We start from the raw sequence: 22934 nt of genomic DNA, 5'->3' as shown, positions 1-22934 counted from the left end.
GTTATTGTACGTCAGCACTGATCTGTGCTGTTATCCTCATTTACAACTGTCGAGGACGTGAAGGAGGAATGTGAATGACAACAACGAGTATGCAAATGAATTTACATTTGTATGTTAGCTCAGCGCAGATTGCATGATTTACCACAAGTTCATGACACTCAGCTCTTACAATGGAAAAATTTGGTTTAAAATAACATGCACTCTTGACATTGCACAGAATACAAAGATTGCTACTGATCTAGTGATTCCCATGCCATTAATCTATAACTCCAGTGCATGTTTACTTTGGGCTGGGCTTTCTAAAAATGAGCTGCCTTTTGAATCTGTGTCGTTCTCACCAGTCATCTATTTACCCTATAGGTGCCGCACACAAAGCCTATGCGCCATATTTAGAGTAGTTTATTGTACTTCAGTAATGTGTGCAAAGTCACCACTTTTATTTGGGTGTCACGGAACAAATAGCTTTTAAAATAATGTGGGATTATGTCAGAAACCCAGATGTAAAACATAATTACATGATGTCAGCCACAGCGGAAAGATGCTGTGGTAAGTTGATGAAGAAGGCTTATATTGTTTAACTTGACTTGAGGATTAGACTCTGGTCTGTTGTGTGGAAATGGCCTCTCATTTTATTCTATGCCACACCTCTCTGAGAGCAAGTAACAACAGGAAAATAGACTGTGTCCTCACTTAAGTTAAACCATTAAGTGAGCTTTAAGAGATTTTTAACATTTAAAAACACATTAAACTGTTAATTAAAAGCATATAAAAATCTGATAAATAAAATCAATGAAGTATCATAAAAGTTTTTCTCTAACTCACAAGAACACTACTTATTTCTCACTAGTTTGATCCATTATTCAAGAAAATTCACAATGTTCTCACATCATCACAGCTACATTGTCAAATGCTGAAAGTGGGACACTTTCTCTGGGCTGATGTGCCAGACACGTCACACAAAGTTTCAAACCATATGCCTCCAAAGGTAGACGAGTTCAGCCATAGGCCTACCAGGAAAATAAGCAACAGTGTAAAAGCGGCACCACAGCCACCTGACATGTGACAGGACTGTTATCAAACAGGACTATATCCTATTTGCAGGTCTGACACAGAATTAGCTGCAGTGGAGAGGAAGCAGATCACAGAGACTGTGAGGTTCCTGGTGCTGCTGCTGTGGTGTTACTGACAGAGAAGTTGCTGAAGAATGGGGAAGAGGCTGAGCAGAATTTTGCGGAAACAAGACAGATGAAAAAAGACGGCATATGGAATCAATCTGGAAGAAGATCAGGCAGGTGACTGAGGACAAAATGCTGTGGCTCAGCAACACTCACACCAAATGTCTGCCAGACGGAGGAGCCGTCAACTTCTCTGAGGTCAGACACAGTTTTATTTCAGCCATGTGTGTTCTTGAGTCATTATCATCCCTACAGATCCCCAGAATAAATAAGACATTTAGATGAAATTCATTTTACAGTCTACTTTTAATTTACAGTATGTACTTTAACTGCCAAATGTGACATATTATGAAGCATTTTTATTACCACTTTTAACTCTGGGCAGCTGTAAATAACCTGGTCCAAGTAGATATAGTAAATAGAGAAAAGTAAGCGAAATTATAAGTTAAATCTGTACACAGTACTTTATTACCATCATCACTATCATGGGAGGAAAAATATGTGTAAGAAACACTAAGTGGAGCTGATAAAAGATGTGAAAAACTAAAATCAAAATCAAGAATAAAGGCAAAAAGTATATACGGTAACTTCTGTTTCCTACATCCTGATTTATGATTCAGTACATTCCATTGTAATGAGGAGCAGGCATCTAGAAGACTTGCAGGATTCAACTTTACTACCAGGTCAAACCATGAGGAGAGAGAGGGAGGGAGGGAGAGAGGGAGGGAGAGAGGAGCAGGGTCCAGGTGTCCTTTCACTTCTCTTCGCGTTTTTGTTGAAGTATCCTACAGTTGTGTTTGAGGAGGAGAAGATTATGTAAAGGACAGATAGAAAGTTTTTTAAAAAACATTTGTATGTCTTTGCTTCATTTCCCGCTGAGAAGATGAGCGGTGGCGTGACGCGGACTGTGAAAAATGGAGAAGAGGACAACAAAGCTAACGTGAGTAACGATTAAAACCAGTTTAACTGTTTTCATCCAAAGAGACGGAGTCGAAACCCTGTCAGGTGTAACGTAACTAAAATGTATCTGTGGTGCTCAGTGATATGTTTAGAGTTACTGAATCTCACTTTGTATCCGGTGTGTACCACAATGCAGACGCGAGTTTCACAGCTGCGATTGATAACGTTAATTAGCTAGCTCACGTGGAGTATACCGTTTAAAATACTTTAAAAATATGTTGTATTATCAGTTATATTAAAAAAAAAAAAAAAAGAAAATTAAAACTCCTCGTGGAAATAAGATTTAACAGCTAGGTATGTACAGTTATATGTAACTTTCATGTAACTTATGAAACAAACTTTTTTGTGTGACATTGGAAAGTCAGACACTCAGTCTTCACCAATCACATAACGTGAGAATACTCAGAAAATGAAGGGTTTTCATATGAAAACAACATTTGTCTGAACAGCCATGTAGCTTTTTCACATGATTTTTCCTCCTTCATAAAAGTTATAACATAGTCGCAATATTCAATACACAAGTGATTCCCCTTAGAGGACAAAAAAAACCCCTACATTCAACACAATGTATGTAAATGCAGAAACAACACACTGTGTATATATTGTGTGTTTAAGCATTAACTCAAAGAAAAGCTGATTATAGCAAATAGCCTGGATTGTCTATTACAGTTTGCTCCTCAAACAGTAGCATATAAATACTTTCTCTTTGATGGTATTAAGACTTAAAATAGTTTGAAGACGTGGCTAAAATTTAAATAAAATGACTGTGATTTATTAAGAGAAGTGAATTCAGTTGAGCTCACTTGATATCCCTTTTAATATCAAATTTGGTCTCTCATTACTAATCATAAAATACTCATTCAGGTCAAATACTGAGTTGAGTTGAACGTCACTCATCGTTGTCCTGAAAAGTGACCACAGTATGTGTCACTGTATATATGGCAATTTCACTGGAACTTTAACCTGCTTTATTGCTTCAAGTGAGTTAGCCCATGTATCAAATCATCTTAAATGTGATTATACATAAAAGAAAAACTGGCTCACACCACAGTTGTTGCTCTCTCACATATGTAAAAGAATGAATTGATATGTTGAAACAAGTGAAGTCTGAGCACACTACTTGAAACGTCATAAGAAATAATGAAATAATTATACCCTCCAGCCATGTTTTAAGTGCCTGAAAACAGATGTAGTGTTTTAAGTTATTCTGGAACTTTATTTAAATTAAGCAATTGTGAAGGCTCCTTTGAGAAAACAATTGACCTGACGTTGTAGAATGTAGAATTTACAGAGGATTCCATGACTGGAGTTCCAAAGAACTCATTAAGAAGGTTCCAAGACGTGCTTGGTGGGTTAGGTAAATAGAAACTTCATCTTTTCATTGACAGACATAATGTTTGTTTTTCCTTCTATATCTTATCTCAAGGACATGCATCTGACACTTTAACATTTGATCCACTCAGTGTATAACCTGCTCTTTCACAGTATGTTTGTTTCACATTGTTGTCATTAAACAGTTCCTTGTTGTCAAAGTATGATAACTATCTACCAAAGTGACATGAACCTGAGTTTGTTAAATTAAAAATTACGCAACACATAACTTGCAGTTATTAAAACAGTGTAATCAGTAGGCCTAAACCATTGAGTTAGTGTAGTGGCATCATGTGTACCAGGATGGTGGCATGAATGAACAGATCACTTATTTATTCAGACATCTGCCAGGAAGAGGAGGAATACACAGTCATGTCCAGACAAATACACACATGGAACAAAAACTTTTTTTTGCTGTGTTGACAGATTTGGTGAGCACCAACAAATGATTAGATGAGAAACCTGTTAAATTGTTTTTAGAAGTTTTCCATGTTCATGGTGTAATGATGTGGATCATTGTGAGGTCCTTTGAGACTGTGACACAGAATAAGGGCAGGATACATATGGCGGTGGCTTGTTCAGGTTGTTGCTATGAATTCACCAGTTCAGTGTCTCTTTAAGATGGGAAAGAGCATGTTTTGTCACTGGTTGCAGAGGAATGTGTTGTTTTTCGGTCAGTTCTGTGATTGAACTGTAAACACGAGCTTTGACCTCTCTTGCATCCTGTTCTGCCAACCCCACAACTCACTGTTTTCATGAGGAAAACCTATTTCATTCCACTCAGACACACACATCAGAGTTTCTTCCTGATCTTGACAAAGCACTTTTTACTTGATGTGTGTTGTCATTGCGTGAGAACACGATGGGAAGAGCAAGAATGGTTCAGGGAAGGATATCATTAAAATAGCTTAGCTGGATTGTAATGTTTTTTTTGTTTGTTTGGTTCTTTGTTAGCTCTACTGTATACTTACATGAAGACATGAGAGAGATCCACTCTAAGCCTTTTGTGTGTGACACCAACATTGTTAAATGGCATGTTTGCACTGCTCACATGGCAACAAAAGAACGTGCACATATAGATATAAACAAGAAGCTTGAGAGATAAAAGGGTGTTTCACACACACCTGCACAAATTGGACATCTGCTCATCGTGTAAAAAGAGAGAGACACGTAAAACACAGAAACTGTAATAGGAAACCATGTGAGAGGTAATGTCATACATACGACATACAACTGATGAAACTATTAGTTTTTAGGTTTTATGTAATTGTAAATTTCATATCTTTGGTTTTGAATTTGAAGGCATCACCTCTGAAATAAGACTAGGCATTTTTGCTTGCTTCTTTTATAGACATAGTTAGGGCGGCAACTAATGATCAGTTAATTATTTTCTTTATTAAACAATTAATTGTCTGAAATGGTGAATATTACAATTTCCCAATTTTTTTCCTGACCTTATCCAAAACCCAAAGATGTTAAATTCACTATTAGAAACCATAAAATATATATATATTTGAAAAGCAGGGAGAATTTTGTTTAGTTTTTTGTCTTTTAAAAGATTTGTAAAATTCATTAATTGATCATCACAGTAGTTTTTCCGACTAGTGAATTGACTAAAACAACAAATCATTATTCAAGACTAATTGACTATAAAAAATAATTGTTAGTTGCAGCCCCATAATGTGTTTAAAATAATAAAGAACAAGTTGCATTTCCAGAATCACTACATAGGTAATTCCATAGACAAGTTGTAACAAACAAAGTTTCAGATCATCAGAGACACGTAGACACACACAGAGGTGAACATATTTGGGCTGTGTTGTTTGACTTTTGTTTGCACAGTTTTGTTTATACTGCACACACACACTGTGCCAGTAACTGTTATATAAAGACACTTCATTAATCTCACTTACATAACTCGCACCACACATTCCTCAGAGTCCTGCTACCTACCACTGTCACCGTGTGCCAGATAATAGAAGTCTTCTTCATTCTGCAGTTTTATCTGTTGGTCACAAAATGTCCTGAGTTATATATTGGTGTATATTTGTATATATTAAGGCTGAGTGTTAAGGTTTAATTTAAAAAAAACTGTTTGATAAAGATAATATTCTGGTTCCAGACCTTTGAATCACTGACCACATCTCCAAAGGTGTCAGCAATTCAAATAAAATGTGAAAAAAAGGAAATTCATCTAGGTTATGAAGTTAATACATGACTGTCAAAATGTTAGGCAGTTTAGATTCACCATCAACACACTTCTTGTCCAGGACTGTGTATAATCTAATCAGTGGAAACGTTCCTTCCAGTTGTTTCCATTGTGCATGTGGCAGTTGCAGTCCTGCAGGGGAGGCTAACAGCTATGTGGACTGGCACTGTAGCTCTGTGACTGGGGAACAGTCTAGAGGAAGAAGGGTTGGGCAGCTGGTGGAGCCTCACCCAGCCATGTAAGGCAACACTGCCGTGGCTTCCCACGCACTTAGTCACACAGACAGAGACCGTCTGGCTCACAGCTGCCTGAACATCACTGGGAAGAGACCCGGACAGTTTTGTCTGCTCAGGTAGATATCAGAGTGATCTTTGTGAGATTAAGTAAAGGGTTTGCATTTGGGTTTGCTGAGTGTGACTTGCATGATGGTACTTGTGGTTGTAGTTTTGTCTGATTTATGAATTAAAGGGAAGTGTTTGGTTTTATGATTCATTTGGGTATGTCCTCTTAGTGAAGGTGTCATACTTAAAACAAAGGGGTAGTTTCCTCACACGCAATTTGTGTGAATCTGAATTCATCTGCATTTTATTTAATAATTTAATTCACCACACAAAGCACCTGAATTCAAACATTAGCACTGAGTTTACCAGGCAAAACTTTTCAGAGCTGCCTCCCATTTGTCAGTTATGCCATGGAAAAGTGATTCAGTTTTTGTTGTGATGATGACACATACTGTTGGTATTAGGAGTCTATAACTAAGATGTGGTGCGTGACCGTGTGGTGCAGGACCTCTGCTGACACCAGCAAGTTACCTTGTTGTTTTAAGTGTTTTATGACTTTTCTTATCGTTCACTGCGTGTGTCCTTGTGTTGCTAAGTAATAAATCTACTTTGTTTTGACTGCAGTTAGAGATGGATGGGTCTCACACTTGGCTGCGATGAACTCTCTTGGTACTTAGGACAGATACTGCTCTACTGCTACAAATAGTCATCTGCTATCTCTAAATCCTCACAAATTACTTTATTTACCTCAGTGCTCTACTTTCAGTTTGTTAGAATAATTTAATACACAGATTAATAGCTACAGCGTGTCTGGTTGATCCCTTATTCATTGTTGCTATCATTCAGCCTGTACAGCTGAGTGAAGCAGTGAGATCATCTCCAAATAACTGGGATTGTTCAGGCCTGTATTGATTGTGTGAGATCATTGACTACATGAGGAGGCTCTTATAGCCCGGATGCTGAGGTGAAGAAGTGATATCACCTCCAAATCTGTAAACATGAGTCAGGATGGACTGATTTTTAAGTGGTTGTTTTCATATTTTCTAATCCAGTGCAAGTGGTCTGACCTGCAACGCTGCTGATAATATGTCAAATACTACTATCTCCTCTATTGTATTCTGCTCTACTGTTCTCTACTCCACTCTAAAATTCTTGCAGTCTTATTCCACTGCTCTCTGTTCTACCAAATCATTTGTACTTTACTCCAGACTACTTATTCCTCCTTTGAACCAATCCATTCTTGTGTTATCTACTCCCCTTGGTTCTGCGTACCTACGCCTCCCCTCTACTGCCCTATTCTGAATTTCTTAGTAGTATGTTTGCCTCAAACCCTGTAAACAGGAGTCAACATAAAAAGACTGCTACTGTATAGCACTGCTCTGTCTTCCCACTCTGTTGTCCGATTTGGTGAAAACAGGACACTAGAGATAGAAACCAGACCCTCCCTCAGGGCTCACTGCTGCTGCTTAGCTTAAAAAACTGACCTGTGAAGAGATGAACTAAATGGGAACCTCCAGTAGAAGATTTTTCACCAGAATGTTTATTTTAACACTTCATTAACACGTCTGCATTTTGCCTCCGGTTAATAACAGTTTTGAACACAGTAGATGTCAAATCAATTTGAGATCACTGTGTTGCAGCGCACTAACTTGGAGACACTTTCATGACGTGTGAGCACAGTATGTAGGTTTGCAGTGATCTGTGAAAGTTGCTTTGACTGCCATATTTTTTTGTTTAATGAAAAACATGGATCACAGTGGCTCCTGGTTGCACATAACATGAACGCTACTGACTCGTCAGACTTGGAAAATCATTTTGATCAAATGCAGGTTTTTCATGAATCATTGATCACCTACATTAAACATAAAACAGTCTACAGATTATTTACATGTCTGCATGTAAACAATTAGCATGCATCTTAAATCACCAGTTGCACTTTATATATTACTGTAAAAAAAATTAGCAGTGCAAGTGGTTTCTTGATGGTTGTTTCTTGGTTTGTCTTGATCTTACCAAACTCATGAGAATGTAATTTAACATAGATTGATGCCTCAGAGGGAGAATCAATCACTCTAATGGAACAACACCTGAACACCCTAATTACTGTGTTGATTTTATCTCGAAAGCTGTTGTCGTTATATTCATTTAACTTGCAGGTTGATTCTATTGTGAAATGGGTTTATATGTAAACATAATACCCATGTTATATAAGAGCTATGGAAAACCCAGGGATACCACTTAACTTTGCAGCCTTTTGTTTTCTCTGTGTTTTAAAGTGAATTTGAGGTTACTTAAGGTTGCTGTAGAAATGGAAATTAAGCGTCTCCTGAGCTGCACGGACAAGCCTAGAGGAGCAGCTCTCAGAAGTTTCTATGCATTTACCTCAATGCTGGAGGCAGATATTTATTGAACTGCAAAGCATTGAGCAGATAAAAGATCTGATGCCATTATATATATATATATATATATAATCAGGAAGGTATGAGTTCGCACATGCCTGTGCAGCAGAGAGCAAATATGTATTAAGATAAAGCAGAAGTATTAAGCCGAAGTGATAATGCACTATAGTGTAACTCAAAGTACAACCTGTTTGCTTAAAAAAACATGTTCATGTCCTCATATTCCTCTTTGTACACATTTTCTGTCTGTTGTATTTTTCTTGTCAGTACATGAATGTAAGAGTTGTTATGTTGTCAGGATGTAACAGCAGTTGCTTATATGTAAATTTGACAGGCCAGAACCCCACAAATATGCAGTGATTCAGTGTTTAATTTCACCTTGGAACGTGATCATAAGTGCAGGCCATTTGGCCTGTAATGACACCTGTTAAGTACCTTTCATGTCAGTGGTCGTAAATCAATCTTGTTTTCATCCATAATCATTTGTTGGGACTGTTTTCATGGTGCTGTGATGTTGACCTCTCCAACACCTAGAATTTCAGAGTTATAATACATCAAACTTTTGATTTTCTGAAATTTGGTGGCACATTAGATGATAAGCAGTGATTGTTTGCTGTTAAACCAGCTCTTAATAATCTAATGTAGTTTGTAGTCTGCAGTTTACCACATTTCCATTTACCTTTTGCTGTGGAAAAGGAGTCTGTACCAGGAAATGAGGGAGTACTTTTAAATCATTTGGAACAGCACCTGAAAAAGCTTTAGTGGATTTAGCATAGATTAATCAGAGATTGTAGTACGGATTAATTTGACAACCAGAACATACCTATAATTTACCAGTTTAGTTTATTTTTTAGGAAAAAAGTGCAGACAGGTAACGTCTGTTGTGATTCAGTGCTATATAAATAAAATCAACTTATTACTGATGTGAAGGTCTGGGGGGAGGTGTCAGCCACATGGCTGAAATGTAAACGTGTCTATGTAACTGATGCCAAAGAAACACTGAAGAATAGCGTGTGGTGAGGTGCTGAACATTGTGTTTCTGTGTGTAGTATGCACCTCCCAGGGTGTGTCTGTGTTGGGAGAGAGAGAAGCCCGGGAGCTGTGGCTCCCTCAGATCACAGAGTGAAATACTGGCCCGCCTGTCACTGCCTCAGCTCTGATGGTTTTCAGACATTGCAATTATATACAAAGAGCTGCCAGTCAAGCTAAACCATTTGTCCTTTGTTTGACTTGCAAAACAGAGAACTGGTTGCTTACGTAAGTAACCAAATGTGTTACCCACATGTGACGTGCAGGGTTGCCCTCTTTTGTTCTTTAAGCTATACAGAGCAGTGTGTCTACATGACTTACGGTGGGCATGTTCACATACGTTCTAAAATTGTTCCACCCATTCACACACAGGTTTATTTTATGTGTCACAGTGGCACACACACATAACCACATACACATACACGTTGGTCTATCTATAGTTGTGAGGACACTCCTTGACATAATGTATTTCCTAGCTCCTTACCCCAACCTTTACCATCACAAATAAATGCCTAACCCTAACTGTAATTCTAACTCCTTAAAGCCAATTCTTAACCATCAAACAGCCTTCTGAAGTTATGAGCACCAACCAAAATTTCCACCATGACAACAATGGGTTTCAAACCAGAATTTAACCACACATAGAAAGACATGTCCGCCACAAACGACCACACACAGAGAATAAAACAATTAAAACAATTAAACATATATTTTATGACCTACAGCATATATATTTTACAGTAATTTTCTTGACATTTGATAGGAATATATACACAACAACACCTGAAGGAGATGTCTCTCTCAGCTTAACTGTTTAATTTACAGACCTGTTCAATGTGACACACATGGATTTATGTGATCACATGCAAGTGTCACGCTGGCGTGAAATGCTGCACGTGAGGTGATTTTGTTAATACTGAATGAAGATAAGTGTTGTTACTACTCTTTCTTCATTCACCATGATCTGCAAGCACCAGCCATCACATGTTAATTGTTAAATGTCTTTAAAAATGTAAAAGCTGTGAGCTCTGAGATTTTCTGAGTCAGCGTCATTTCTGTCTCTCAGATGAAGTTGTTACATAAAGCTATAACGTTCAGCTAAACTTCTAATGAATTCCTTTCTCAATCTGACGTCATGGTGATGACAGAGTACAAACAAGCCGCTGGCACTTAATTTGTATACGCATGCCTGCAATGCCGGTGTTACTTGGAAGCCAGATATCAAAGAACTTTTCCCAGGAAAGGAGGACTGGTTAAACAAATAAAATTGTTGTCTGATGTTCTTCTGGTGTGAAGCAACATCGTATGATGAACAGTGTCAAAACATATTACTCTGGTTGGAAGAACTTTCTGCATTCTAATAGCCTTTTGTCATTTCAATTGTATGTATGATGATTGAATTGTGTTTTATTGATAACTCTTGATTAGTACATCTGAGGTATAAACTCTGAGTCACAGTCTTTGCACTTGAAGCTGACAACAGACTGTGGTATGTAGAGAACGTGTCAGTGCCTCTTTACCATTCCTGTGCTGTAATTACAGGTGTCATTCTCACAGGGAGCAATTAAAGGTGTGTACGGTCACTTTATTAAGTGTATGACCAATGTGTGAGCAGTGTCACTGTGCTGACAAAATGTTTCTGCAGTTTAGTGGGTGACATTGGCCAGATAAGGTGATATAAAAACGTGTGATGTTATAAAACAAGTATGTGAATGTAAAAATATCATGCAGGTGACTCATGACGTCTTTAAGCATGATTTAGGGGAAGAACATCTGTTTTCTCTTGCGTTTTATGTACGGCCAAGAGTCACACCTACCTGTGAAACTTGTGAAAATACCTCTCTGACAGACAATAAAAAGTTAGTACTGGAAAACACATTTTTATGAGTGAAGGTACCACCAGCACTGGGCTGTGGCAGCTGTAAAAAGCTGGTGTTTTCCTATCACAGCAGCTACAGTATCTGTTTTACTTCTAACTAACTGAGTATTTATTGGTGTATTCATTCTTTATTTGGTTCAGCCCTTTTAATAATAGTTATCATAATAATTTGGGTGTTTCAGTGCAGTCCAAACATCTGCGGGACATTTTGTTTGTTTCTTTTTGCTATTAAATTATGTGCCATTTGTGCAGTTTGGCCCTCAGTCTGATTGCGATCTAATTTACTCTGTGGTTAACGCCCACTTTAATTAAGGCCACTGATGATAGTGCCCACAGCAGCAACACAAAGCCAAAAAGAGATTTTACAGGCATACGCCCCAAATAATGACTGATAACAGCAATTCAGTCTTTACCTTGTGTATTGTAGGGTGGAGACTGACTGCCTACACCTATACACAGACATGCAGATGAACATGTACATGCACACATGCATACAAACATTCAAGCATTTAACACCACCATGGAGTTAAGGATTAAGGTTGTTGATGAGATTAAAATCAGATATGTTACATAGTTCACCTGCACCTGGACTTTTATGCTCCACCTCAAGTGGACTTGTCAAAGAGCTAAATTATTTGTTTTCTTTGAACATTCAGAGAAAAAGCAACACAGATAATATGGAAGCCATACCTCCACTTACTTAACTGGGTGTTGTCAAGGAGGATTATATAGGCTAGTCCACAAAAGCATTTCCTTGCTTTGGGGAGAGTACTTTGTACTTTTGTAATGTGTTATGTAAAAAAATACTTAGATAAAAAGGTCATACAAGTTTTCACATGTGATCTATTATATTATTTGCCAACAAGATAAAGTCTGGATAACTACAGTACAAGAAAAGTTCTACAGCATTAAACAAATTAAAATCATTGGATCAGGAACATTGAATAAATGGCTATTATCAGAACAACATGCACTTCCAGTGAAATCCTACAATCAATAACAGGGCTGTCTCTGTGTTATCAGGAAAAAATATGTCCTAAACTGACCAATAAACAGCTTGTAAACAACAAAATAAAAGGGCTATAAAGAAGCTAAGGGCCAAAGAAAGGGCAAAGTTAAAGGCAGACTTTACAAAATGACGAGGTATGAGTGTGGATCTGGAAGAAATTACTTGCAAAATTAAATCTAAAGCTGGTGAGAGAGCAGCAAGTCATCTGCAAAAGAACGCTGGAAAGATCATGTCTTTCCTATGTCACTCATTCACTGACTCATACGTACAGAATACAATAGAATTCACACACCTATGGAACAGGATATATTAGAATAGAATGCATACAACCACAGAAAATATAATGGAATAGACATACCTACATAATAGAATGCACACACACATACTTACATAACAGATAAAGTAGAATGCTTGAGTTCACACTACCTACAGAGTAAAACACAATACAGTAGAACACATACATGAATATAACAGAATAACCAGTCTTGTTTGTGTTGTTGTCAACCTAACTATTTCCTATAAATACTCTGTTTTAAAGTGAAGTTGTCAAATTGTGTCAGATAATTTTCACATGATCTGTTTTTGTTGCCAGGGCAACAAAGTTGAGATGAGAATGACTCATGTTTTGAGAGCTGGTATTTTTAGCCCTTACTGAACTACAGTGGTTTCATTTTCTCCAGTGAGTGTAGTTTGGTCATAATCACCAGACTCAGACTTGGCCCTGAGCGTTCAATGGAAATGTCTCCTCAGTGGCCGTTGCTAGGTTTTACAGTGTAACCATGTGGCATCCACAGAGGAACTTCAGTATGGAGAAGTTTTATGGACAAAAAGTACCCCTCTCTCTTTTTTTCCCTGCTCCACCCTCTTTCTCACTGGTGACTTTCATTTTAAGCCCTTCTTCTTTCTTTTCATTGGTTGTTTTCCTTGTAATCCCCCACCCACTCCATCTACTCATCTAGTTCCTCTTATCCTCTCATCTTTCATTTCAGGACAGATGCAGGCGGCTTAGACTCAGTCTACAGGATCAGTATCGGTCAGGCTTTACCTCGGAGTGGCACAACAAGGTACAAAATGAAAGAGGAAATTTTTTATCATGTTGTTTACTGTACTGAAAGAAAAATACATATTTACTTAACTTTGTGTTTTTGTATTGAATGCAGGAGAGCAGCATAGCAGTGGTGCTGCCACAAAAACCAGAAGAGCAGGAAGAAACACCTGAACTCATCACTCCCACAGAAGAAAAAGTTGAAGTCATCAAGGTATGTGAGCTTGTTTTTCTGTTATTGTTTGTGTGTATAGTTGTATGCGGCCAGCCCGACCCTTCATGCTTATCTGAGCTTTGCTCATCTGTATTATCTAACAAACCCCTGTCACTGTAACCTAGGTTTACCTTGAATCCTCCCGTCCAGAGACAGCAGAGAGTGTCAGGATGCTAACAGACGAGGTGTCGCAGATTCAGGAGGTCAGTGTGTGACGCCACACATCCTCAACCACACGCAGACAATGAGTTAACATTCAGCTGCTAGTCGAGACTGTGTGTGTGTGTGTGTGTGTGTGTGTGTGTGTTTGTGTGTTTGTTTGTTTTAGGAAAAATGTTAAGACTGAAATGGCTGGGTTGAATAAGGTGAAGGGCATAGCTGTGCTTCTGCATAACACTCATTTTTTAAATGCATGAATTGTTTTTGTTTTTAGGTGAGGTACTGTCTGAAGACTCTGAGAGAGCAGATGGCGGCCAGGCAAAACAGTAACAACAACAAGGTACACACCCTCTGCATCAATGTTAAAAATGTTTTTCTGAAATAATTAGGCATAAAAATAGTTTGGTCAGTGAGTAACACATTGCTTCTGCTTTCCTCTTGTACCACTGGAAACTGAATATATTTTGGTATTGGACTTGCTCATAGAATAATCAATAATTAAAATAATCTTTAGTTAGTTGCAGGCCTAATTGAGTGTACTTTACAATGGCTGAATATTAAAAAGCCAATGGGCAAAGCACAAGAAAATGAAGACAGTATCTCCACCACTTTGACAACACATACTTCGCATCGAGAGAATAATAAATATAAAAAAAACAAATAAACACAATCACCAATTTAACAATACATACCTGTCATAAAGACATATGCTGCAAATGCTACTAAATACTACACTCAACATAACAGAGGTTTCCAGGCAACACTACAAATAAGGAAGCACTAACAATGTTTATTTTGATCATGATTTCTGTGTCGTCAGTGATAATGGCTACCATAACTTTACCTTACCTTGAGAGGTATTAGCATGTGTTCTTTGTTGCATGTTATTGAGTGTAGATATGTTACCTATTTAAATTAAATTTACAGCACAATAAAGTGAGCAAAAAGTGAAGTGGTCTCAATACTTGTGCTGTCCAACTGAAGATCCTCTCCATGTCTGCTTGTGTTTTTTTAACTAGCAATGCTTTGAGTTCTCCTAGCCACAGCATCATTTGTACATTCTAGGAGTAAAAGAGGAAATGCATTACTAACTCCACTAACTAGCCACTGCTCTCTTCTTCAGTATCCAGCCAATGGCTTCAGAGTCAACATATCCAGCAGCCAACCAGCTGTCTCCAATGGCAACACTGTTCTCATTGAATCAGAGACTAATGTAAGCTAATCACAGCCCTCTGTAACATCTTCAGAGTGTTTGTTTGGTTGCTATGATCTGTTTATTCATCATGTTTCATATGCATGAACCATTGGAAGTGAAACCAATTTCAGCTAAAACTGGCTTGAATACATTCAAATTTGTATTCAAATGACAGGCATAACATTCATATTGGAAAATATGTCTGGCCCTCCAGCTGTTACCTGTACACACCAGCCAACCCGTCTGCTGCTCCACAGAAACAGTGCCAGACTCTGTGAAGCTGATAAGAAAGCTTACTTACCACACACACCACACACACACACACACACACACACACACACACACACACACAGTGTAAGGGCTCACTTACGTTCTGATAGCATACACACAAAGACAGTGGCCACACACAGGCACATACAATACTGTATTTCTGATGCATTACTCTGGACTCAGTTCATCATTATCTTCTGTAACATAACACCATTATATTCCAAGGAAGCAGTGTTGGATCAGGGAGGGAATGTGTGTGCATTGTGGTTATCCATACTCAGTGACCTGTATGTAGGTAAGCTGGGGTCAGTTTACACTGCCCTCCTTTCTAAGTAGAGTCAGATTATAGAGCAATGCAAAGTGCACTGTTTGTCTGAGAGGAAGAAGTGTTTTGCCCACCTAAAGGACAGCCCTGAGATTAAAGATTATCTCCACTTAATTTAACAGATGTCCAGCTTCTTGTCTAAATGCTTTTGTTATGTCAGGCTGGGCCAAACAACCTTTTAAACACGTAGCAAATGGGCCTATCAGCAGCCTCTCTTATCTGTTTGTTTTCTCCTGTCTTGCCCTCAGGTTCAAGTAGTTTGCCAGATTAAGCCTAATTGAGCATGTCACTTTCTGTCTGCCTGTGCTCTCAGGTCGCAGATAACCGGGAGGAGAGTGTAAAGCTCAGGGAGGCGACCAAGCGTCTGTACGCACAGCTGAAGGAGATGGAGAAGAGGCATCAGGAGGAGAGAGAGAGTCTTCAGGTCTGTCTCACGAGATGAGTAACATGACACGATTTCCTGTCTGCAGCTATGACTCACCCCTCTGCTGCTCCCTCGTTCCTGTAATCATCCTCATTATCTGTTGACGTTATCTTTGGATTTCATCCGTCATCTTGTGATCCTCCTCTGTTTGGGTCTTTGCTCTACAATGCATTCATCTGTCAGGTCATGCAGGGACATGCAGGGACACTGCCCTTTATTGCCCTTTACCAACCTATGGTACATTTCACCATAGGCTGATCTGTCATGTGCTGCCCCTGTGGTCTTTTACTTATTGCCCTCTATTGTGTTATTGGCTGCAACAAGATTACATTGATACAACAGGCAGACGAGTAGAATCATTTAGTCTGAACCCTCATTCATATTAAGATATTTTGTTAATCCCAATCTCTAGTCAACACCATGTCATGATTTAAACAGGTAACACTGCCAAGAGAAATTAATACATCTCTTAAAGGGCCTGTCAACCTGCTCAGGATGTTTTATTAGAGCACTAGTTAGGTGGATGTAGGGTGAAGCTATGACAGAAATGATTAAACTGTAGCTATATTCCAATTCTATTTCCATACTATATTATAATTATTTGAAGATAATAAGATAATCCATTATTAATCCCACAGCAGGGAAATTTACAATTTACTATACACTACACTTCATCATATACTCTTTTAGTTGTTAGTTTACAAAAAATTCTTAATGTTTTTCTGTTTTACACTGGAGGTGGTGTGCAAAAGTGACCTGCCATTTAAGAATGTCACTCACAGTTACACTTAAAAAATTACACTTCCTTACAATCCTTTGATAGTGTATCTGTCACTATTTAGTATAGGATATCCCAAAGCAGTTCTCACTCTGTGGCTTCCCTCATAGGCGGAGTGCAACGAGTACCACACTCGCCTGGTTGAACAGTCGGAGCGGCTGCAGAGGGCGGAGGAGCAATCAGAGGAGAGAGGTCAGCAGGTGGAGGAGCTGCAGAGGCTGCTGGGAAGCATGGAGATCGAGAGTGGTGTCCTCAAAGACAAGATGGCGGCAGGGGAGGCAGAGCTGCTGCAGCTCAAAGCGGGCAGGGAGGAAGGGGAGGAGAAAGAGCAGAGGTGAGATGGAAAACACAGTGATGAGCCAAGTACAATCAGTGGTTTGGAAAAAACTTTTTGTTGTTGTTTTTTTTACAAGTAAATTTATTAATTTGCTATTAGTTTGACAGAGTTCCCTCGTGTATCTGTGTGTTTGCAGATGTGCAGAGCTGGAGAAGGAGGTTGCCATCCTGAAGGAAAAGATTCATCACCTTGATGACATGTTAAAGAGTCAGCAGAGGAAGGTCCGCCACATGATCGAACAGGTATTTATGAACACAAGCAGGTTGCCTGGTGGTGCAAGGTGCACACAGACACACACACAGACACACACACAATCCAAATGATGTCTCCAGTCCCCACAAACACACAGGAAGCCATTAATGAGGAAATTAGATTTTGATTAGGCAGACACATAAAGTGTTATTGATTTAAGGGAGTGGAGCTGAGCGGAGACGCACGGTGAAACAAAACTCACTTGTCATGAATAAGTGATGCTGCATCTGCTCCTGTTGGAACAATGAGTTGAGTTTCTCCAGAGCAACTCTTCATTGTTTGTTTGTTTTGTCAACAGCTGCAGAACTCACGGACTGTCATTCAAGAGAGAGATCGAGTCATCAGGGATCTGGAGGAGAGGGTGGCTTTCCTGGAAGCTGAGGTCAGGAGCCTCATATCATATATCCTATAAATGAATCCACTAAAGGCTTGTTCCTACTTAGACATGTTGTTGCTATTACAGGACTTTCCTTCCATTTTTCATAAGATAATTTATTTGTGTTTTTACTTATCGTCTAAATTCTCCCTGTGCTTTAAGCTGATGATATTGATATTGATGATACACACTTTCCCAAGTAAACTAAAATTGCCCTGGATGTAAATCCTTCATACGGTAAACCCCCTATTTCTGTGAACAAAGAAAAAATTTAAAATGTTTATTACCCCTTTCTCTTTGCAGAACAGAGAAATGCATGACCACATGGAGTACTTCATGGCAGGCCAGAATCCTCCGCCCATGACGTCCACTGAGAACAAGCCAGAGGTCGTTTACAGGTGATTAATCAATTCCTTATTCATATTTCTGCTCATTTTCTTATTTTCAGCTAATTTCAGTATCTGTCTACTACTGATGCTACAGTTTAATGTCCAAGCAAACCTCATAACATTAATTTCTCATTTTTATCCTCCTTTGTACAGTAAACCACTCACACCAACAACACCAACCAACAAGGTCCTCCCATTCATCAAAGTCATTGAGATCAAGTCGTGAATGGAGCGTAGACAGGAGTGATCAGAAGTTTTAAAAGACTGTAAATATATATTAACCACTCGTCAGTATATAAAACATAGGTCTGTAGTGATCTAAAAAAAGGTTGGTGTAACAGACTTCATGGTGACAAAGCACATTGGTCTTTTGTTAGCAGCTCATGGTTCCCTTTTGAGAATATGTTCTGCATCCCGTCCCAGGCTTTGTCAGTGTCAAACAGAATGTAAACAGGTGAAGTGAGAGGAGTTCAGACTGGGATCCAAACATAGGAGAAATCCTAAAAAGGACACTAAGAAGGAGCTGTGCAATGCAAAGAATTTTACTGAACTTGTTAGATGATATACTTAGACACAAATCTGAGCACTATGTACTGTGTCAGCAAGTCTTCGACGTACAGTGGCAGAAGCAAGAGTTCAGTATAGTTCTCTGTGTTGTTAAGTTTTCCACCTCCACTTCTCTCCCATAAAGAATCTAAAATAAGCAGTTTCAACAGGTCAATGTAAAAAGTGGGTAAAAATTATGAACGATTATTAATGTCTCTGTTAAACATACACTCGAACAAATGTATATATAATCACATTGTGTTGAGTGTTTTCAGCACGTCTTCATCCTACAGCCAACATGACCACAACCCTCAGCGTCAGGGTTCAAGGTCGAATTCCTCAGTGCTTTGCACCTCATTGCCAATGGCAGGCATGCAGTTGGCTATGTCAGCTTTGAAATATGATTTATGTTTAACTTAAACATATTTCTTTAGACTACGTCGAATAAATATGAGTGATAGTGTTGTTTTTCATCGTAGAAATTTGACCTTCTTTATTTTACTTATGCTGGAAAAGATTTAGTAGCGGCTACATGTAGAGACAGTGGCTGGTCGATGATAGAGTTTTAATTCTTATTTACGCTGCCAAGTGCTGCCTCAGCACAATTCATGTTTTGTGCTAAACAGTCTCATATTTAATAACAATAATTCTGATTTAACTGATAAACTGACTAAGTTTGTATGCACCTTGCTGTTTCTTTCTGTAAAATACTTTCTGCTGCAATCCAGGATGAACTGAATAATCTTTTACTGTGAACCTTGTAGATAGACACACCGAAGTTCCGTCTGTGTTCTTTTGTTGTAGACTTTGTTAAATTTTATTTAAATAAAAGGCCTGGTTGATCAAACTCATTTGTTGTACTTGTGAAGTTTTACAAACCTTTCTTGTATTATCTCTGTTGTCTACAACCTTGTACTGCCACCTAGTGGAGATATTAAGGACACTGAACATGACAAAGTGTTTCTAAGGTTTTTATCTCAAACCACAAAAGTATACAACCTCACACAGGTAGAAAAATCACACAATATCAATGAAATAAGTTATAGTCGTCCATATAAATATCTTCTACATCTCTACAAACACACGATGAATCAAATTGTTCATTCATATTTACATTTGTACTGTTGAAAAAAAAAAGAGTCCAGATGATTTCTCTTTTACGTTGCTGGTTTTACAAAAATGACAATGAAAACCTTGCCAGCTTGGCTACAATCATATTTGTCCTCTGAACACACTCATTAGGTCCAAACAAAAATCAAAGGCTTTGGTGTAACACGTGCACATCAGGGCTTCATCATGATGAGAGGAAGAAATCTTGTGACTCCACGATTTTAACAGCGGTTATAAAGTATTTTTCTACATAATTCTTTTTAAACTCTCACATTAGCTATTGCTCTATCTGAACATAATGTAAGGAGAGGACCTCGATTGTGAGTCATGATTTCACAGCTCAATTTGAAAACAAAATTATGGTCTGTAACTAATTTGTGTTTCCCAGTAGGCTGTGTAACCGTCGTGCACATATGCTCTCTCTCTCTCTCACACACACACACACACACACACACACACACATACACACACCAGTTTCTGACATTCAGTCCATAACAGCAGTGTTTCACAGCGTGCTCTCCAGTGTATTGTAGTTGTCTTTGAAACTTTTGAGCTCCAGAAAGTGTTTGGGCCTCTTGCTGCGCTGGCCAGTAGAGGGAAGGTAGGTGACCTGGATGGTGGAGGGGGTGCTGCGGACAGGAGATCCTGTCAGGTCCTTGGCTGCGGACTGGTGATGCTGGTCCAGACTGGTGGTGCTGGAATAGGCCTTCACCCTGTGGAAGGAGAGAGAGAACAGGTGGAAAGGTTTACAATGTAAAATGGATGGCAGCGGATGAACACAACATATTATTAATACTAATACAAGTAATCATATTTATAGATATGATGGTTATAAAGTAGCAGCTGTAACAGAAAAATCAGCAAATTGATGAAAAGCAGACCAGTCATGTGAACAGTCATGAATTTGCTCTTAATCTGACTGTTGATTTTCAGGACTTCAAACTGCGGAGGTGATTACATGCTAAAGTATGCACCACGCCTTGCCCTGTTGGTGTGAGCAATGTAGACCGACCACTTGTTCCAACAATTTTACAGGACTAACAATGTCAAGTCTGGACCAGTAAAAACAGCACTTACACATCAGCCAGTTCGTTGAGAGCCTGCTGGTATTCAAGGAACTCTGCTTCCCCAAACACCTGAAACAAAAGAGTTAAAGCCAAATCAGCAACATGTTACAACAGCAACAACAGGTTACTTAACCGTTAAACCCATTATATTCTATTTTCCTTTCATCTCCAATCATTGTCAAATGAGGGATCAGGTCAAAATCACTCCCCATTTACTATATGGAGAGTGAGTGTGTAAACATATTCACTGTATTAAAACCTTAAAAATGCCATAAAGAAATGGCAAAAATGATACTATTGCATGTAAACCACTTTCTGCCAACAATACCACAATGCAAAAAGCCTGAAATTTCAATTCACTGCTCACTACTGAATTAACTATTTAGTGTCTATTATAAAAGGAGTCGTGAATGGCTGAACCAGGGAGTGATTGTGGACACAGCACCAGCAACACTTGCACACACCCCAGTCCCATGGCGAGCACTGTCATAGCCCTCGAGCAAGCGGTCAATGAGCACGCTGTGGCTGCTCTTTATCAGAGAGTGGGAGTTGCGCAACTCCAGAAGCCAGTTCCTGAAGTTGCGTCCTGTAAACGCACTGGGGCTGCGGCTTATCTCCTGCAGAGGAATTCCTGAGATCCAAGCAAGAAGGAACAAGGAGTGAAGGTTAGAAAAGATGAAACTTTTAGACTCCCAATGGGGAAACCACAAAAAACATGATTTGATAAATGTGTAGAGCATAATATATAATTTTAAAAACAAAAGTTAAGGAGGACAGATTTAAGATTGTTTTTGATGAAAAGGAATTTGAACTGTTTTTCTACAAAGGGATTCGAGAGATGATGATGGTAATGAGTGTGAGAATAATGTAATCAGTTATGTGATGTGATGAGGAGAAGAATTATTCATGCACCTGCACAATCAATACGTCTGTGCATCAAATTTGATGTTTGTCAATTTCCCCATTGTGGGACTAATAAAGGATTATCTTATCTTATCTTACCTGAGTCACGAATGGCATCCAGAGCTTTCATTCTGTACAGGTAGTTGTAGCAACCTTTGAAATACAAACAGTTTTTGTTATGTTAGGCCAAGGACAACATGCAGCACAAAATATTTGGGGGGCCATCAAGAAAGTGACTGACTTATCTGTAATCCCTGCTTCAGCCTGTCGTCTTCCTCTGAGAGGAGACGAGGTTCGAAGCAGATCTCCTGGACTTTGGACAGCCTGGAGTCGATCTCCTCCCTCAAACCCTGTAAATTAATTTCGTGTAGGAAATGCACACAGACTTGTAAACTCTTGCGCCAACAGCAGATGCCGCACATTCAGCTATTGTCTGACAACACAAGAGGTAACCACGCTTATAAAAGAGGAAATCCATTTTACCTTGGGTGCATTGTGGCCGATGGGTGCATGGGGTCCCCGGCGGGATCTCATTGCAAAACGCATGATTTGCCTTTTGACGAAGATAAACAGCAGCACAAACACCTGCACACAAAAACACACACAACGGGACAGGACCTTAAATACAGCATCGTTAAATGAGCGGTTACCAGCTAGCAACAATAACTGTAACTTAGCTGCTTACCAAACTTCCATAGGCCATGACCAAAACAACATTAACCCCTGATAGGGTCGGTGACTCTGCCATGTTATCTGTCAGTGTACTGTGTAGTTTATCCACAGGTTGATTAGCTAGCTAGAAATGAATCTAAACGTTGTGTAGCACATTAGCTTGGTAGCTAACAGTCAGTTGTTCATATTGAAGAGTGGCCACTGCAGCATAGTCGAGAAACTGTTTATCACGCTGCAGTTTTGAAAAGATGTTTCTAGAAAAAAAAAACCTATGCCGACACCGTGCTGATAATCCTCTTCGGTTTCAGCGACAACACGCATGAAATTACGCAGTTTAGCTTGTGTTAGCTCTGCGCCAGGAGGGCGACAGTGACAGCTGATTTGCGACGCTTCAAATTACCGTAATAACCGTGTAAGAAGGAACAGTCGCGTCAATCAACCTACATATAGTTTAACTTATAATACATACGAAAATTAAATGCTTTGTTGAGATTCAAGATTTCTACTGCTGTCTTCTTTTAACCTTACCATGCATGTTTTCCCATAATATATTATTTTCT

The 22934-nt window shown here is 38.9% G+C and overlaps 2 protein-coding genes across 4 annotated transcripts; one reads left to right on the top strand and one right to left on the bottom strand.

Annotated features, from left to right (window-relative positions):
* Positions 1-1176: 1176 nt before the first annotated feature.
* On the top strand, positions 1177-19473 carry tuft1b (tuftelin 1b). 3 transcript variants are annotated; one of them, XM_018685052.2, is made up of 13 exons: positions 1189-1373; positions 2059-2115; positions 13302-13376; positions 13473-13571; positions 13697-13774; positions 14005-14070; positions 14854-14943; positions 15834-15944; positions 16833-17056; positions 17196-17301; positions 17610-17693; positions 17991-18085; positions 18230-19473. In XM_018685052.2, the coding sequence occupies exons 1-13, from the start codon at positions 1263-1265 to the stop codon at positions 18300-18302; spliced, it is 1269 nt and encodes a 422-aa protein (XP_018540568.1). In that variant the 5' UTR covers positions 1189-1262; the 3' UTR covers positions 18303-19473. The 3 variants fall into 3 exon arrangements, with proteins under 3 accessions (XP_018540569.1, XP_018540568.1, XP_050923454.1); XM_018685053.2 differs by lacking the exon at positions 14854-14943 and having other exon boundaries at positions 1177-1373; XM_051067497.1 differs by lacking the exons at positions 1189-1373; positions 2059-2115 and adding an exon at positions 5999-6067.
* Positions 19474-19580: 107 nt separating this feature from the next.
* Positions 19581-22767, bottom strand: LOC108888865 (protein C1orf43 homolog). The gene is made up of 7 exons (XM_018685055.2): positions 22388-22767; positions 22186-22287; positions 21944-22052; positions 21802-21855; positions 21264-21430; positions 20810-20868; positions 19581-20445 (listed from the first exon to the last, which is right to left on the bottom strand). Exons 1-7 carry the CDS (start codon positions 22448-22450, stop codon positions 20238-20240), a joined length of 762 nt encoding a protein of 253 aa, XP_018540571.1. The 5' UTR covers positions 22451-22767; the 3' UTR covers positions 19581-20237.
* Positions 22768-22934: the final 167 nt, after the last annotated feature.

Source organism: Lates calcarifer, linkage group LG3 (assembly GCF_001640805.2).
Source record: "Lates calcarifer isolate ASB-BC8 linkage group LG3, TLL_Latcal_v3, whole genome shotgun sequence".
NCBI classification, from domain to species: Eukaryota; Metazoa; Chordata; class Actinopteri; family Centropomidae; genus Lates; species Lates calcarifer.
Note: the sequence above shows the minus strand (reverse complement) of the source record. Positions and strands in the feature narration are given on the sequence as shown.

What these genes read in the sequence shown, in the direction of transcription:
- LOC108888865 (XM_018685055.2), bottom strand. Translation starts at nt 22,450, where the DNA reads ATGGCAGAGTCACCGACCCTATCAGGGGTTAATGTTGTTTTGGTCATG. An exon ending in TCATGGCCTATGGAAGTTTG is followed by an intron (nt 22,288 to 22,387) that starts GTAAGCAGCTAA and finishes TTTTGTGTGCAG; the next exon opens with GTGTTTGTGCTGCTGTTTAT. An exon ending in GAAGCAGGGATTACAGATAA is followed by an intron (nt 21,856 to 21,943) that starts GTCAGTCACTTT and finishes TGTATTTCAAAG; the next exon opens with GTTGCTACAACTACCTGTAC.
- tuft1b (XM_018685052.2), top strand. Translation starts at nt 1,263, where the DNA reads ATGGAATCAATCTGGAAGAAGATCAGGCAGGTGACTGAGGACAAAATG. An exon ending in AAAACAGTAACAACAACAAG is followed by an intron (nt 14,071 to 14,853) that starts GTACACACCCTC and finishes TCTCTTCTTCAG; the next exon opens with TATCCAGCCAATGGCTTCAG. An exon ending in AAGCCAGAGGTCGTTTACAG is followed by an intron (nt 18,086 to 18,229) that starts GTGATTAATCAA and finishes TCCTTTGTACAG; the next exon opens with TAAACCACTCACACCAACAA.